General features: G+C 40.2%; 1 protein-coding gene across 1 annotated transcript in view; it reads right to left on the bottom strand.

Annotated features, from left to right (window-relative positions):
• Positions 1-17,845, bottom strand: part of LOC144969925 (ubiquitin carboxyl-terminal hydrolase 5-like) — a 36,458-nt gene extending 18,613 nt beyond the window's left edge. Inside the window, exons 1-7 of the mRNA XM_078909000.1 lie at positions 17,677-17,845; positions 10,471-10,596; positions 9,731-9,782; positions 8,325-8,443; positions 6,817-6,923; positions 5,685-5,920; positions 3,621-3,715 (exon numbers count right to left, since the gene is read on the bottom strand). Of these exons, the coding sequence (XP_078765126.1) occupies positions 3,621-3,715; positions 5,685-5,920; positions 6,817-6,923; positions 8,325-8,443; positions 9,731-9,782; positions 10,471-10,596; positions 17,677-17,772 (831 nt within the window). The 5' untranslated portion in view covers positions 17,773-17,845. The remainder of the gene's footprint in view (positions 1-3,620; positions 3,716-5,684; positions 5,921-6,816; positions 6,924-8,324; positions 8,444-9,730; positions 9,783-10,470; positions 10,597-17,676) is intronic.
• Between the last annotated feature and the right edge of the window lie 733 nt (positions 17,846-18,578).

Here is an 18,578-nt window from a genome sequence, read left to right as displayed (position 1 = left end):
AACGCCCTTTACAAGGGGTCCCAAGCCAACAGCAACCCTGAACCTGAAGGACAAGGCATGCAAGCTGCAAGGCGATTTTATTTTTTTTTTTACGGCGCTTGCAACACATTAAGGTCATATCAGCGCCAGTAAAAAGAAAATGGGATAGTAAAAAGTTCCAGAATTACAATTAAAGCACAAAAGAAAAGGTAAGACAAAGGGGAATTGGTTCAAATAGGGAACAGGTGTAGATTCCAAGAGCACACCGTCAAAGTACTCAGTTTGAGATCACCTAAAAGTCTCATCCAGACACAAGCACAGGTCCCAACTAAGAGGAATACACTCAAATGTTTACCAATCATATAATATAATATGTAAACTAAACATAATACAATGCATAACAGAGAGATGATATACAAGGAAAAAAATATCATCTCCCAAAACTATAACTATACATTCGACTGTTTCCCTTCCAGCCAAGGAACTCCGGCAAGGATCAGGACAAAACCAAGTAATCTCATTCCAAGACAATGACAGGAAACAATTGGAAAACGGGTATGGGGGGATAGAAGACATAGCACGTACCTCCCTGCCCACTATGGGAGGTCAGGATCCCCACCCAGTTAAATAGTTTAATTCATACATGAAATTGAGCTTTAAGATAGCCCAACATATTCACTAAACATGCTCAAAACCCTTTACAAGGGGTCCCAAGCCAACAGCAACCCTGAACATGAAGGACAAGGCATGCAAACTGCAAGGTGATATTACAATGTTTTCCAACAAAAAACAATGCTGTTAATGGCCAGGTACTCTTTTTACACCTGAGTACAGTCAGAGAATGTCAGTAAACACTCTTTTCAAAGGACTAAAACTATGCACTACTCAGAATGGGATTTGAACCTAGGACCTTCAGATCCAAAGGCAAGTTCCTACCACAATACCACATAGTCCCGCAGGGGTCCTGACAGCTCATTTGGTAGAACATGTAAAGGGACCGAGATCAATCCCAAGTGAAGTTGAGATTTTTTTTCTGACCCCCCCCCCCCCCCCCCCCACCACACCCCTGTCCACGCAGCAGTGACTGAGTAGCTGGGTCTGTTGGATCTGGTGGAAATTCTCTGTGATAGACTAGCGTCCTATCCAAATGGTAGCGAGCAACTGGCACAATGCACCTGATGGCTCTGAAGGATTACTTACTTCTTTAATTTACACATTCATAAACCCTTCAAAAATCTCAAAATTGTCATTGTTTTGTCAGTCTGGAGATTGAATACAAATTTCAAATAGGTTAATTCACACAATGGAGTCAGGATATGTTATTGTTTTTAAGGGTTTTAAGGCGCTTGCAACACATTTAGGTCATATCACCGCCAGTAAGAAGGAAGAAAATGGGATAGTAAAAAGTTCTAGAATTACAATAAAGCACCCAAGAAAAGGTAAGACAAAGGGGAATTGGTTCAAATAAGAAAAAGGTGTAGATTCCAAAAGCACACTATCAAAGTACTTAGTTTGAGATCACTAAAAGTCTCATCCAGACACAAGCACAGGTCCCCGCTAAGAGGAATACACTCAAATGTTTTACAAATCATACATAATATAAAGAAACACAATGCAGTGCATAACAGAGATGATTTACAAGGAAAAATATATCATCTCCCAAAACTCTACCTAACCCAGCCAGGGTTTCCGGCCAGGGCCTGGACACAACCAAGTTATCTCATTCCAAGACAAAGAGAGAAAGCATGTTGGAAAACAGATATATATAACAGGATAAAAGACACAGTAAGTGCCTTTCTGCCCACTATGGGAGGTAAGGAACCCCACCCAGGGAGACAGGATATCTCAGATGGAAGAGCATGCAAAGGGGGGATCAAGATTGTTTGCTTTACAGGGTTTTACGCAGACCTGCCACTTCACGAAAAAGGAAATCAGTATGACATTGTAAAAAAATCAGTATCTGGGGCAAAAAATCAGTATGAGACGTAAAATTAGAGGTCGAAGCATAAGAAACAATATTTATTAAGAAAACATAAGGCTTTAATAGCCTCCTTACCTTTTTGGTCGATCCCAAGTGTCACAATTTGACACTTGTCACTCAAACCCAAACTAACCAAAGCGTCACAACCTTCCCCCCCCCCCCCCCTCCTTATTTTTCCTCAACACCCAAAATGACACGCACAACGCCAATCTGGCAATCGGACTACTAACTTATTTAAAGATGGTGGCACTTGGTAACGAGTCAGAAGCCAGGGACCGCGGTAGTTTACCAGTACAGCTCGCTGTCGCTTCACAAAGGAAATGAAAACTAAATAACGCGCCGTGTGTTTTCTATTTGTGTGAGGGCATCACAAAGAGGCTCGCTACGTCATGTGATCTATCGAGGTATCGTGGGACGGGTCAAAGTTCACGAGACTTGAAAATTTTAACGTGCAACGTAAAGCACAAAGTAAACGTAAAAGAGAGGGGTGGAGGGCTGCGGGCCCTTGGTCACTTGGTGAAATCGGTACGATCGGCATGCAGATCGGGAAATCGGTACGATCGGCAAGTAAATCGGGAAATCGGTAAATACGAAAAAAAGGTCTTGCAAATCTGTATGATACCGATTAATCGGTATGAACGGCAGGTCTGTTTTACGGCATTTAATAATAATAATAAAACAAAAAGTTCTATACAGCGCTAAACACCGAAGCCTCAAAGCGCTTTACAATATACTTATCACACCATAAACACACTCGTACCGAGCCAAACAGACACACACAACAGTCGCACACACTAACTATGCAAGTTATACAAAATGAGATTGACATTCAACAAAATGGAATTTTTAAAATGAAAACGTATAATTTACTCATAAATAAGAAAATGCCTAAGATAAACATTTCTGGAAAAGATGAGTCTATAGATCTTTCTTAAAACTTGCGACACATTTAGGTCATATCAGCGACAGTAAAAACGAAGAAAATGGGATAATCAGAAAATTCTAGATTTACAATCAAAGCACCCAAGAAAAGTAAGACAAAGGGGAATTGGTTCAAATAGGGAACAGATGTAGATTCCAAGAGCATACCATCAGTGTACTTAGTTTGAGATCACCTTAAAGTCTCAACCAGACATCAGCACAGAATCCCACTAAAAGACCAACACACTCAAATGTTTACCAAATACATAACTAACAATACATAACAGAGAGATGATTTACAAGGGAAAAAAATATCATCTCCCAAAACTACAACAAAACATTTGACTGTTTCCCCCCCAGTCAAGGACTCCAGCCAGAACTGGGACAAAACAAAGTAATCCCATTCCAAGACAAAGACAGAAAGCAATTCGGAAAACAGATATAAGGGGACAGAAGACACAGCATGACCTCCAGCCCACCATGGGAGGTCAAAGGACCCCATCCAGGGATCGAGATCCGACCTTCTGATTACCAGGGTAATCAGAAGGTCTGAGGTTCGATCCCCAGTCGAGGTCGACTGATTTTTTTGGGATGGTTTTTTTTCTTCTATTTTTCTTTCTTGCTTTGTCTGGCACCTTTCATACACACTTGTTCAGATCTTTATCTTATTGACATTGTCTCACTCTGTCCCATTAAAGGAACGTGCCTCTGATTTGACGGATCTAACACTTCAATTTACCTTCTCTAGAGCTGCCACGTTGATGCCAAAATGTGCCAGATGCTTGGCTAGATGTGGATCTTCAACCATATCATCCTCGGCATAAGAAAATACATCTGGATGTCAAATGGAAACAGAAAGGGACAAAGATAGACAATGAGAACATTTTAAAAAAAAATTAACTCTCTCTCTCGGCTTCATAAATAACAGTGTGAAATTGAATGTAAGCTTCAAATTAATATGCGAAAACATAAATGGATGTTTCGGATTTTCCCTTTATCAACAAAACAGGATGAATGAAACACTACCGACGAATGAGATAATGTGAGATGATATAGTATCGTGGTATGACACTTGCTTTCGGATCGAAAGGTCCTGGGTTTCGAGCCTCGCTCGGCTCATAGTTGAGTCCTAGGAAAAGGCTCTTTTCTCACATTCTCTCAACATACTCAGGTGTAAAATGAGTACCTGGCTGTTAAAAGAGTTGCCTATGTCCGAAAAAAATTATAATATCACCTATCAGGCGTCATGTCCCGTTCTACATGTTAAGTGTTGCTGTTGGCCAGGGACCCCTTGTAAATCACTTTGAGCACGTTTAGCAACGCTATATAAAAGCTCAATTTTTTTTAACCTCCGCTGGTGGCTGTAATGGTCCCCAATTTGACAGCCAACGGATATCCCACTTCCTGAAAATTAGACCTGTAAATGAGCTCTATAAAAATTGACTGAAACTCTTCGACAAACTGAAGATTCAATTATTTTTTTAAAAATAAGGGCATCAATGGAGAGGAGAGTGATAAATACAATACATTAAAATAGTGGGTGTTATTTCTTACTGGAAGTATGACTGCCATAATTTGATGTAGAAGGAATGCTAAATAAGCATGTCATTCATATAGGTAAAGATGACTTCATCAAAGTCATATTCCTGCCTCTGGAATTTTTTTTGACATAGTCAGAAAAATAATCACCATTTTCATCTTTAACTTCTAGCCATGACCAATTGAATTTATTCCTCATACTCACATCTTTAACTTTATCGATGCTCGACAAGTCTGAATTGCGATCCACGAACAGCTCAGCCATTGTGAGAACATTATAATAATGTAGCAATGAGCAAACTTGATTTTCAATCAGTAAATGACAGAGAAAAAAAAACAAATAAATATGACTTCAGGCCAATACACTGAATTATTAAGTAGAAGTGAATTATCAAGAAGAAACTTTGGCAGGCGTAGCGGAAAAATTCAAAGAATCGAAATGAAGGTAAATCGCCACAAAACAGCAAGCTCGCTTGGGCTTGAGCAAAACAATGGCAGAAAACGTCCTGATTTGCACGGGAATTAATTAGGCTACTTACTATTGTTCCTTATAATCAGGTACTCAATCAGTGAAGAAACGGTCAACCAGTTTGTTTACAATGTGAGGCAATCGAAATGTGCTTGTAGCAATCTATCCTAATCTAACTTTCGATTTAAAGGTGTCTCCATCATCTACTAGAGATGTTACTTCCGGCATTCGCATTTTATTTTTTTTTATATTTTTAAAACCCAGCTTGTAATTGTGGTCAATTTTGGCTTAGACGAAACAGTGAAATTTATCGCTCGGCGGCTCAGTTAAAATTGGCTACCGTTGGGATCACGACAGGTTGGAAAGTGAAAAAATAATTTAACGAAGGCTGTGTGAAATTACACTGGGATGTGTTCAGTCACGCCAATTCTAAAAAGCGCCGCTTAGCCTTGGCAATAAATCCATCGTTAATATTAACGGCTCCCATGAGCTATTTGTAGCGTTATGGAACACTCCTAATTACTTTACGGTCATTCAACTACGATTTGTGAATTCTTTCTTTCTTCACTTCTTTCTTTCTTTCCTTTTTTTTAAATATTTGAATTTGACAAATTGACTGATTTCAGTTAATTGACTGAGAATTTACAGGTCTAAAAAATGTTCCACAGCATGATTGTTGCCTCCTCAACCGTCGAGGCTGGAACCTAGGATCTTCCGATCTGAAAGCGAGTGCTATACCACTTGACCACATTAGCCGCATATGAAAACAAAAATCACAGCTTGAGGGACACTTACCTCCGCTAGTGGCTGTAATGGTCCCCAATTTGACAGCCAACGGATATCCCACTTCCTGGAAGTGTTCCACGGCGTGATTGTTGCCTCCTGAACCGTCGAAGAATCGACGCCCACACAAGATCGATCCATCCGTCAGGTTGAGCCACAGGTTGCTGGTGAGGTCACATTTCTCACACTTCCATCCGCTGGGCGGTATCTTCTTGCTATTTTCCAGCTGAAGAAGATTCTCAGCATGTCTGTCAGAAACAAAAGAGGTTGTTTTTTGGGGGTTTTTTAGACAATATACTGAGGGTTTATAACAAACTGAATTCCGTAAATATACGGAAAATTGGCAACCTTGTTATATAAAATTCCCTTTATTCATCCCCAAGGGGAAATTTGTCTTTAGGGTCTAATCCAAGGGAAGACTGGAATAACCCAGGCGTAAGCCGCAGTGCAGCGCTACAAACTGAGCTAGGGAGAGGTGATTTGCTCAAGGTCACACAGCGCAGCGGGTATTTGAATTCAGTACCTTTCTGATACAAAGCAAAGAGCGTACCACGGAGTCACATCATAATGTCAAAGGTTATGATTTAAATTGACAAAGATGTTTGTGTTTTTAAGGGTTTTACGACGCTTGCATCACATTTAGGTCATATCAGCGCCAGCAAAAAGGACGAAAATGGGATAGTAAAAAGTTCTAGAATTACAATTTAAACACCCAAGTAAAGGTAAGACAAAGGGGAATTGGTTCAAATAGGAAACAGATGTAGATTCCAAGAGTACACTATCAGAGTACTTAGTTTGAGATCACCTATCAGTCTCAACCAGACACAAGCACTGGTCCCTACTAAGAGGAATACACTCAAACGATTACAAATTATATATAACATGTAAACAAAACATAATACAGTGCATAACAGAGAGATGATTTACAAAGAAAAAAAATATCATCTCCTAAAACTAACTATACATTTGACTGTTTCCCTCTAAGCCAGGGCCAGGACAAAACCAAGTAATCTCATTCCAAGACAAAGACAGAAAGCAATTGAAAAACATATAGATGGAAGACACAGCAAGTACCTCCCTGCCCACTACGGGAGGTCAGGAAAAATTGACAAAGACTTGCCCAATGCATTCAATATTTCCTTACTTGGAAATCACAAGTTTTTCTCCTTCCCACGTCCCTGCCATCGCTGCTGCTTCTTCCATTTTAGCTGCATCTTCTGCCGCCAAGATAGCTGTTATCGAGTTTTGGACCTGTGTTGGATTAAAATTGTTCCTTTTTTTATAGAAGCAAAAACATCTATGTAACCAAAAATATTTTTAAAACTTGAGCATTTACAGAGTGTAATATCCACGAAACATGCTCAAAGTACTTTACAAAGGTTCGAAAGCCAACAGCAAGACTTAACATGTAGGACAGACATGACGCCCGTTAGGCATAGACAAAGCTGCAAATAGCCAGGTACTCATTTTACAACTGAATACGGTGAGAGCATGTGACTAAAGAACCTTTTCCAAGGAGTCAACTAAGCACTGCTCCAGGACTCGAACCCAGGACCTTCTGATCCTAAGGTGAGTGTTATACCACATGACCACAGAGCCGCTGCACAATAACTATGTTGTTGAATGTCGCGTCTATTTTACTATAATATGTGTCTTGTGTATAATCACGAAAAACAAATAAGAATAATCAACCTTTTAAAAATTACAAAAATCTTTAAAACAGATGAAAGATAAATTCAGTCCCAAATGTCTATTCCTTCAAGAATGATAATTCAAGTACACAATAACACAAATATTTTTAAAAATAAAACAAATATATATAATCATGATAATGAAGGAGGGTGGCATCAACTCAGCTGGTAAAGCACTCAACTCACACGCAAAGGGACTGAGATCAATACTCTTCAACAGTCGTAACGTCACTTCCTTCCTAATGACGCATGGTAACTTAGTAACACTGGCTCTAAACTATCGGAAAAATGGTGGACGCCCGTATGAAATATTTCTCCAGCGAGCATAAAGGGTATCCAGAGGAGGAAAAAAAAACACATAAATTTGATCATGTTTTGACTTTTACACATTCTGATCACAAGGCATATGAAAAGTTCTAGCCAGCATGAAAAATAAAAAGTAATGATTTTCTTTGTTTAGAACCAAGATGGCCGCTGTTGCCGGGCAGCGTGACATCAGACTATTGAATCGTATTGCGGGTGAAGGTGTTCGTTTTCTAACCCCCAACGAGTAAAGACAAAACAAAGACTGTACTGCTGAGCTGCACTGCCCCGCCCCCACATCCCCATTTGCTTTCAGCCACATTTTTGTAATCAATTGTTTTAATATGACCGCTAACAATTTCCCAAAGGTATGAATAAAGTTTATTTCTTTATTTATTTATCAAATTCATGTAAAATTTGAGCAGGGGAAAAAACAACTATTCCAATGTTTCAAATACATATTTATGTTTTTCTTGAAATGCATGAAAAAAACCCATGAAATAAAAATAATTTTACCTTTTCAGTTTATTTCTTTATTTATTTATTAAATTCATGTAAAATTTGAGCAGGGAAAAAAAAACTATTCCAATGTATCAAATACATATTTGTTTTTCTTGAAATGTATGAAAAAAACCCATGAAATAAAAATAATGTTTACCTTTTCAGGAAGATTCGGATTTGGAAGAGTGATTTCCTCCCCCTTTGGTAAAATCATAATGGACGTTTTCTCCTCAAACTCAAATCTTTTGTCATCAGTCTGAAATCCCCCTTCAACACCTGAAAATCAAAAGAAAGACTTTGTTTGCTTTTTATGTTTTTACGGCACTTGCAACACATTTAGGTTATATCAGCGCCAGTAAAAAGGAAGAAACTGGGATAGTAAAAAGTTCTAGAATTACAATTAAAGCAACCAAGAGAAAGTCAGACAAAGGGGAACTGGGAACAAATACGGATCAGATGTAGATTCCAAGAGCATACCACCAATGTACTTAAGTTTGAGATCACCTATAAGTCTCATCCTGATACAAGCACAAGATCCAACAAAGAGGAATACACTCATATGCTTGCATTATACATTCAAAATAATACATTTAATAATACATAACAGAGAGATGATTTACAAGGAAAAAAAAATATCATCTCCCAAAACAATAACTATGCATTTGACTGTTTCCCTCCCAGCTATGACTCTAGCCAGGGCCAGGACAAAACCAAGTAATCTCATTCCAAGACAAAAACAGAAAGCATGTTGGAAAACAGATAGAGGGGAATAGAAGATACAGTAAGTGCCTCCCTGCCCACTATGAGAGGCTAGGAACCCCACCCAGTAAAAGAAAGCCTTACATCATCAGTTACAATATCATGAGATTGAGGACGAAAAAATTAAACGGGTAGATTAGAGAGAAACAAACAACAACAAGAGAATAACAATAGAAAATCAATTCCATTGTATAAGAAAACAACTAAAAAAATATTTTTTTAATTGAGCTTTTATATAGCGCGATATCCACTAAACGTGCTCATAGCGCTTTTCAAGGGGTCCCTGACCAACAGGAACATTTAACATGTAGAACGAACCATGACGATTGTTAGGCAATATTACAATGTTTTCGGAAAGAGACAATGCTGTTAACGGCCAGGTACTCATTTTACACCTGAGTATGGTGAGAGAATATGAGTAAAGAGCCTTTTCCAAGGCTCGAACCCAGGACCTTCTGATCCAAAAGTGAGTGTCATACCACAAGACCACATAGCCTTTAAACTAGATTGTTTCCAAATAGACAAGAGCTCTGTTGCAAAATTGCATATTTGTAGAGATCAGCGGTTTTGAGCAGCTAACTCATGCTGCCCATAAGAAAAAAAAGAAAATGAATAGGTTTAGTTTAGCGACTAATTTCAAAGCTATCGTTTAGTAATATCGGAGAGCATTCTCTCCAGATTGGACAAAAGGTGTCACACGAATTACTATTAGGTCAGCGGTTTTGAGCATTATCTTTGTAAAATTTTCTTTCTGTTTTGTTCTTTTTTACAATTGATTTGAATCTATGTAAAAACAAAGCTTACCGATGGCCAATTTCGTTGGCTTCTCTTCTGTCTGTGTTTCTTCCTTTGGTATCTTGATATAAAAAAACAAAAATTATAAAGCTTTCAAGACTTTCTATATTGTGTATTTATCAAAGTGAAAAATTAGGGAGCAGGCACTGGTGTAAGATAAAGATCTGAAAAAGTGTGCATGACACAGTGTCAGACAAAGCAAGAAAGAAAAATTCAAGAAGAGTTTTGAGTTTCTCTTCCACCTCTTTGTCATTGTGTTGTTATAATATTGACAATGGGGAAACATGAATAATAATAATAATAATAATAATAATAATAATAATAATAATAATAATAATAATAATAACAAATAATAATAATAATAATAATAATAATAATAATAATAATAATAATAATAATAATAAAAATAATAATAATAATAATAAAAATAATAATAATAATAATAATAATAATAATAATAATAATAATAATAATAATAATAATAATAATAATAATAATAATAATAATAATAATAATAATGTGTTCTTTTACAGCGCTAAATGCCAAAGCCTCAAAGCGCTTTATACAATATACTTGTCAAACCATAAATACACTCGTACCGAGCCAAACAGACACACACAACAGTCGCATACACTAAACTATTCAAGTTTTACAAAATGAAATTGACATTCAACAAAATGGAATCCAAAAAAAAAAACATATAATTTACTATTTCCAAATCCAATGACAGAAAAGACAATAATTTTTACCTCTTTCCTAGATCGCTGAATGCGCAGGAAAACACCATGGCCAGTCTTCTCGTAATATTGCTGTAGGAATGTCTTACCAAGTCCTATAAAACTGTTCATGCAGATGTACAAACCATCTGGGCTTTCCTGTGAATTGACAATTGAATTAGAGAGCTGAGCCGGTGTTACCAATACTTAGCTTCTATAACCAGGACAAATCATTCGTTTGGACAGAAAAATAAATAAAAACTTACCGCTTATCGTCAAAAGCAGTTTAGATTTGAAGATGCATTTGTTTTCTATCAAAAAACATTCGGTAATGGACAATCCTTGATGAATTTCAAAAGTTGTGTTGAAATTATATCCTAATTGTTTTCATGATTAATTCCTCGCGAAATCGTGTGGGTCCCGTTTCTGTTATCAAGGTTCCGCCTAGCCAGGCAGGGTTGCCAGATCATTTTTGAGTAAGAGACCAAACTAGCTATAGCAAGAAGCCAGATTCCTCGGCAGGAGCCCAAATACCACCAAACCCACCTTAGCCTCGCGAAAACTCTTTAGATTTGTTAAACAATTTAGATAGGATAAGGAAAATTCGTATATATAGAAGCATTAGCAAATGCAATCTGTGGCGTTAGCACGTGTTGCATTTAGATATTTAGATTGCCAAATAAAATAAGTTTTACCGGTACCAGAGTAAAACGATATAACGGGGAAAGTCAGAGGAAGCCAAAAAGTTGGTTACAGGAGGCCAAGTGGCCAAACCAAATTTTGGCCACCAGGAGGCCAAACTAGCAACCCTGGCCCCAGGTTTTTAAAAAAGTTTATTGGGAAAAAGATACGGAACAAAGTGTCCATAGATAGGTATGCAATTTAGAGAATTATAAAAGCCTTACGATATCAGTTAATGTTACGTTTCACTGTTATGTATTTGTTCACAGATGATGCAATTGTCTTTCTTCGATATTCTGTATCTCTGAAATAAAATTGAGATTGAAAAAGGACAAGGCCTTATTCATTCATATCGAAGAAACTAAAAGTATGACGGACGCTAGAGATCTCGCGGAGATCACCGCAATACGATGTCCTGCCCCAGGCTGTCTAGAATCATGGACATCAAACATCCCTTCAGACGTCCTGCTCAGACTCCTCGACATCCACGAGAGGACTGCTCATCCGACTACATCCCCTGCAACAGCGCCCACGGCCACAGGGGTTAAAGCTGAAAAAGTCAAGCGACCGATCATCTCTGTGTCAGGAACAAGCGAGGAATGGACATACTTCAAGCAGAGGTGGTCGGAATATAAGCTCGCCACGCGACTTAGCGGCCAGGACATCATTTTTCAACTCCTTGAATGCTGCGACGAGGCCCTCCGTAGAGACTTATCAAGGAGTTTCACTAACCTCACGTCATGTGATGAAAATACTCTCCTCGATAATATTAAAAAACTCGCAATCCGCCAAGAAAACGTCATGGTGGCTAGGTTACAACTCCAGCAGATGCGACAAGACAGAGATGAACCAGCCCGGACCTTTGCCGCACGCATCAAAGGTCAAGCTAGTGTCTGTCAGTACGATTTGAAGTGCACATGTGGAGTCAATGTCTCATACAGTGATCAGATGATTCGGGACACTTTGATAATCGGCTTAGCAGACGACGACATTCGCCTCGATGTGCTGGGACAGGCTGACCAAGACATGTCACTCGACAACACCATCCGTTTTATCGAGGCTAAGGAAAGCGGGAAGCGCTCGGCTGGCAGGATTAACCCCCTTCCTCTAACGCTCACCCCTACATCAGTCAACGCAGCAAGTAGCACGTATAGACAAATGGAAAGAAAACGCCTCACTGGGCAAAACCGACCCCCTGAAAGGAAATGCGGCTATTGTGGTAGAGATGGACATGGCACTAAGAAACAAGACAGAGTCAACCATTGCCCTGCATACGGTCATATATGCACCAATTGCGACATTCCGCACCACTTTGAAAATGTCTGCAGAAAACCAAAACAGAAAAGGCAAGGCAACTCTGCAACAGCTGTGTTTGAAGCACTATGCTCGATTGATCGTCTTGACCATCATGTGTACAATTCTGCACGCGAGTCATGGGAAAAGCGCCCATCTGCACAACAGCCGACAGTCCAAATTGAGATCCAAGCCCTCCCGTCAGATGCTAACGACCTTGGAATCGATTCCACCCTGTGCAACCCAACCAATACGGCAAAAGCCCTGGCCATTGCAGACACCGGCTGCCAATCATGTCTTGCTGGAACCTCACTCCTTACACAGCTAGGTTTAACCACTGCCCACCTCACTCCTACTTCAATGAAGATGAGAGCTGCAAATCAAAACCCCATCGAGATCGTGGGTGCCCTAGCCCTTCAAATAACAGGCTTCACACATTCCATGCAACGGAAAACAACGCGTCAAATTGTTTACATCTCGCAAGCAACTGACAAATTTTTCTTATCCATGGAAGCCTGCAAAGACCTTGGTATCATACACCACTCATTCCCTTCAATAGAATCAGCCATAATAACAGACTCTATGAAGACCATCCAATCTGTCCTACATAGTGAATCTAATAATACTGCTGACAAAGACCCTTGCGATTGTCCCCCTCGCCAGAAACCACCACCCCTCCCAACAATCCTTCCCTTCCCAGGCATAGAAGAAAACAGAGAAAAGCTTGAACAATGGCTCTTAGACTACTACAAAAGTAGCACTTTCAATGTCTGCGAGCACCAAGGGCTACCAATGATGTCTGGACCCCCAATGAGACTCCTTATCGACGATGAGGCCACGCCTGTTGCACACCACACCCCTATCCCAGTACCCATCTACTGGCAGGAACAGGTTAAGGCTGGCCTTGATCAGGACAATCAACTTGGCGTACTGGAACCAGTTCCAATCGGGACCCCAGTGTCATGGTGTCATCGGATGGTTGTCTGCGCTAAGAAATCGGGAAAACCTCGCCGAACCGTGGACTTCCAAGCCCTTAATCGCTATGCCACTAGAGAGACGCACCACACTCAGTCGCCATTCCACCAGGCCCGCATGGTTCCACACAACTCGAGAAAGAGTACTTTCGATGCCTGGAATGGCTATCACAGCATAGCACTAGACCCCGAGGACAGACACCTGACTACCTTCATAACCCCTTGGGGCCGATACAGATATCGCGTGTGCCCTCAAGGGTACATTTCATCTGGCGATGCCTACACAAGACGATTCGACGAGATCATACGTGACATCGGCAACAAGACAAAAGTAATTGATGACACTATCATGTGGTCCCAATCCATAGAAGACAGTTTCTTCCAAACAGCCAAGTTCCTGGATACATGTGGCAGGAATGGAGTCATTCTTAACCCATCAAAGTTCTCCTTTGCAAAAGAAACAGTCCAGTTCGCAGGGTTTGAAATTACGCCAACAACTGTTCGTCCATGCCCACAAGTCTTAGAAGCAATTCAGAAATTTCCCAAACCCCGCACAATCACCGACGTGAGAAGCTGGTTTGGCCTTGTAAACCAGGTCGCATATGCCTTTGCGTCAGCAGAAAGAATGCAACCATTCCGCACACTGCTTCAACCCAAGACACCATTCGTGTGGACTGAAGATCTAGACAAGCTGTTTGAAGAAACTAAGTCCATCATCGTCCAAGAAATTCAGAGAGGCGTGGAAATATTTGACAAAAACAAACCGACATGTCTGGCCACTGATTTCAGCAAAGATGGCATTGGATTCTGGCTACTACAAAAGCATTGCACATGCGCATCAAACAAACCATTCTGCTGCCGAACAGGGTGGAAAGTGACATTAGTGGGCAGCCGCTTTACATCACCAGCAGAGGCAAGATACGCCCCGATTGAAGGAGAGGCCCTGGCTGTGGTAGATGCCCTCAACAAAACTCGTCATTTCGTGCTAGGCTGTCCCAACCTGATTATCGCAGTTGATCACAAACCCCTCCTTAAGGTGTTCAGTGACAGGAACTTGGATGCCATCCCAAACCCACGACTCAGGAACTTAAAAGAAAAGACACTGAAATATCGGTTCCAGATTACTCATATCCCTGGTGTCCATCATGTTGCTGCAGACACCATCTCACGCAAACCAGTGGGCGAAGCCGAACACCTCCATCTACCCGACGATGCAACCCACATCTCCACTGACCTCAGTCTCCCTACTCTGCCTCATGACTTCCTCATGGCCATCAGAGCACAACCTGCAAACCCCAATTTACACCCAGATGAAGAAATACCCATTGGAGGTATCAGCTCAATAACTTGGAACGATGTTCGTGTTGCCACCAGCAGTGACCACTCAATGGTTGAATTAATTGACCTGATAGAAAATGGGTTCCCTGATGCAAAAGACAATTTGCCAACAGAACTTAGACCTTACTTTCAATTCAGAGACAAACTTACAAGTTTCGACGGTGTGGCTTTGTACAATGACCGCATAATTATTCCTCCTAGTCTGCGCGACAAAGCCCTTCGAGCCCTCCACTCAGCTCATCAAGGTGTGTCCCAAATGTTCTCCCGCGCTGACACCTTATTTTTCTGGCCTGGGATGACCGCTGCAATAAGTGAAATGCGAACAAAGTGCCAGTCTTGCAACCGCATAGCCCCAACTCAACCAAGTGCTCCCCCTACCCCGCCAATGCAACCCCAATACCCCTTCCAGTGTATCTGTGCAGACTTTTTCCAATATGCAGGACATAACTACTTAGTTATTGTCGACAGATATAGCAATTGGCCCATCGTGGAAAGAGCACATGGTGGATCCACAGGCCTCATTACCAGCCTAAGACGCACTTTCACTACTTACGGCATCAGTGATGAACTCTCATCTGACGGTGGCCCAGAATTCACCTCTACAGCCACAACAACGTTCCTGCGCAACTGGGGGGTCCAACACCGTCTCTCCTCAGTGGCATTCCCCCACAGCAACAGCAGGGCAGAGATTGGTGTCAAGACCATCAAACGAATGATCATGGACAACACCGGTCGTGACGGGAACCTTGACACAGACTCCTTCCAATGCGCCATCCTTCAGTATCGTAACACGCCAGACAGGGACACTCGGCTATCCCCTGCGATGTGCATATTTGGAAGGCCAATCAGGGACTTTATTCCGATACACCCAGGAAAATATATCCCCCATAAAACCTGGCAAGAGACCTTGGCCAACAGGGAAGATGCCTTAAGAAACAGGCACATGAAGGATGCAGAAAGACTATCTGCCCATACTCGCATTCTACCCCCCCTTACTGTTGGAGACTGCGTCAGGATACAAAATCAGACAGGACCATTTCCCACGAAATGGGACAAAACAGGAATCGTTATTGAAGTCCGTCAGTTCGACCAGTATGTCGTCAGAGTTGATGGATCGGGCAGAATAACACTAAGAAACAGAAAATTCCTGCGCCTATATCACCCAGTGATTGCCAGGGCCCCTCTAGCCACACTGCCTACACCCACCACAACAGTGGCAAAGAGCAATAATTCAACGCCTGCAACACCCAAGATGGTCTCCAACTCAGCAGGCCAGAAAGCAACTCCAGAGACAGTACAGCCCGATGCTCCACCGCTCGAAGAGCCACCCAGCAACGGTCCTGCTGACAAAATTATCGTCCCAACAAAACAACCTAACAAACCGATTGCTCCAGCCGGTGATGCCGAAGGAACTCCACCTCCTAGGACAGCTCGCTTGCCCCGCGCTTTGATGGCCCTCCAGCCATACAACAAGCCTGGTCTGAAGGAAACAGACCAGCTACCCGAGAGGCGCTCAAGAATTAAATGACTTTCATTTTACGTTACTTAAAACTCGAAAATCATTTAGTACGAGTCTAATCTATATCCCTGTCCTCTATCTGCGAAGAAAGCACCATATTATTGCAACTGATCATCATTTTTCTAATTTAATATCAGTCTTTGTCCCCTACTTGTCAAGAAAGCACTATCCAAAGACTTGGGGGGCATAGAGAATTATAAAAGCCTTACGATATCAGTTATTGTTACGTTTCACTGTTATGTATTTGTTCACAGATGATGCAATTGTCTTTCTTCGATATTCTGTATCTCTGAAATAAAATTGAGATTGAAAAAGGACAAGGCCTTATTCATTTACAATTTGGTGCATTAGTGCAGTAAAAAGGCCTTTTTTTCTTTTATTCAATAAACTTGACTGCTGGTGGACCTTAGGCCTCTCTACAAGTCCAAGAAATAATACTCACTTTTTCTCTGCTCCAACGAAAATATCTACCCCCTACAGGTCTAATTATTTGTAGCAGACGACAAATTTCTCAAAACGGTCACGTGACACTGTAAAAACAACACAGGAAGTCCATGAAAGCTTATTTACGGCATTTCCTTTGAACCGTGTAAACAACAAAATTTCGTTTTCATTCGACTCAACGGGTCAGATTGGCCGGTATTTTTTAACGAACTAAAGTTCTGAAAAATCAAAATGTTTCTTAGAAAGGTGAAAGATGCTAGTTTTTGAAACAGAGGTAGGTTTTTTAAAAAAAATCTTTATATTTTACGTGAATGCATGCTCAAGGCGAGTTGGACGTGCAGCGGAGGTTGGTAGGCCAAAGGCCCACCTCTCTATATCATTTTCAATAATTTATTATATTATTATGATAGCCTATTATCAACAAGCTAAAAAGGCTGCCATTTTAAATAATTTTTTTTTAGTGAACTAAAGTTTTGAAGTATCAAAAAGTTGCAAAGAAAGTTGAAACATCCGTTTTTGAAATAAAGATAGCAAAAGATATTTTTATTTCAAGTGAAGGCATAAAAAAAACCCTTTGCGTGCTGTGAATCTACGGCACGGAAGTCCTCCCCTAGGTTTTATAATTTCTTAGGGTGAGTTAAAGGAATACTTGGGTTGTTTCCCTTAGCTCGATGATTTTATGAAAGGCCTCCCAATTTTAAAATTTAATCAATTGTTTGACCTGCTGATATTGATAACACTGACATGCTGCCTCATCTGAGTCTGGGCCTCTCTGAGCCTGAGGAAAATCCGTGCATACTTTGAAAATAAGAAGATTAATTTCTTGCATGAATCATGGAGCAAGTAAACAGTACAACCCTCTTTTGAAAAGCAGTTTAGTCTTCTTTTGTTTACTTCAAACAGTGTCGGCTGTCGGCAGTGCAAAACCACTGTGCTGTAAAAATGTGACATGGCACAGATTCTCTCTAACTCTAATACGAAGAAACTTACTGGGTTATCGAATGAGAAGGTACATTCATCTTTGTAAACTTTTTCTCCACCCAATGGTACATTGATTTGAGGCAATCGTTTGCTAAGCTCGTCCATTTTTGTCAACAATGATTTAGCTAAAAAGCCGGTTGTCACTGCTGACTGCTGACAAAGAGTAAAAACAAAAATTGATAACAAATTTTGCTAGTTATTGCCCTTTGGTGCTTATAAAAAATAAAAAATCTTATGTGCAAAAGTGGAACAAAATATTTTTATTTCTTCTATTCCTTCTTCGAAGTTTTTATTGAAAAACCAAATAGATAAATGAATAAATAAACAATTAAATAAATAAATAAATAAATAAATAAATGTATGAGTAGATAAATGAATTAATGATAGATTAAAGAGATGAGTTAATTATTACGTAATTTAGATTTTTTTAAAAATAAATAAATAAAATAAATAAAGATAAATTAGTCTCCCAAAGGCATAGAACCCCTGGAGCAATAGTTTAACACGGTTTCTCAGTTGTTCAACGTATTAAAGATTCTTTTAAAAACCGTGTCCAGTTGATTCTTTTGGTAGGCGTGTATTTATCGTGCTTTCAACACAGGGCCCTTTAAAATGTCGAGCGTCGATGATTGACTGGTACGTAAAACATGATTCAAGCGATGCTGAGCCTGATCAGTAAACGAATCAATGACAATAATTACAAAATGTTTGACACCGGCGTCCTTTGTTTGGGATTCTACACGTATTGCCCCATTCGACTCAGATGTGAACGATTACTATCTGACTCCAGCAGAGAAGGTTTCGGACACAAATGTGACCCTTCGCCTAAAAACGGTATTAAGTCGGGTTGGTTAAGATGTTCAAAATTGAATTTATATCCATAAATATCACACTTATGTTGAGTTTGTATG

Source organism: Berghia stephanieae, chromosome 4 (assembly GCF_034508935.2).
Source record: "Berghia stephanieae isolate SIO BIC M18660-M18661 chromosome 4, UCSD_Bste_1.3, whole genome shotgun sequence".
Taxonomy (NCBI): Eukaryota; Metazoa; Mollusca; class Gastropoda; order Nudibranchia; family Aeolidiidae; genus Berghia; species Berghia stephanieae.
Note: the sequence above shows the minus strand (reverse complement) of the source record. Positions and strands in the feature narration are given on the sequence as shown.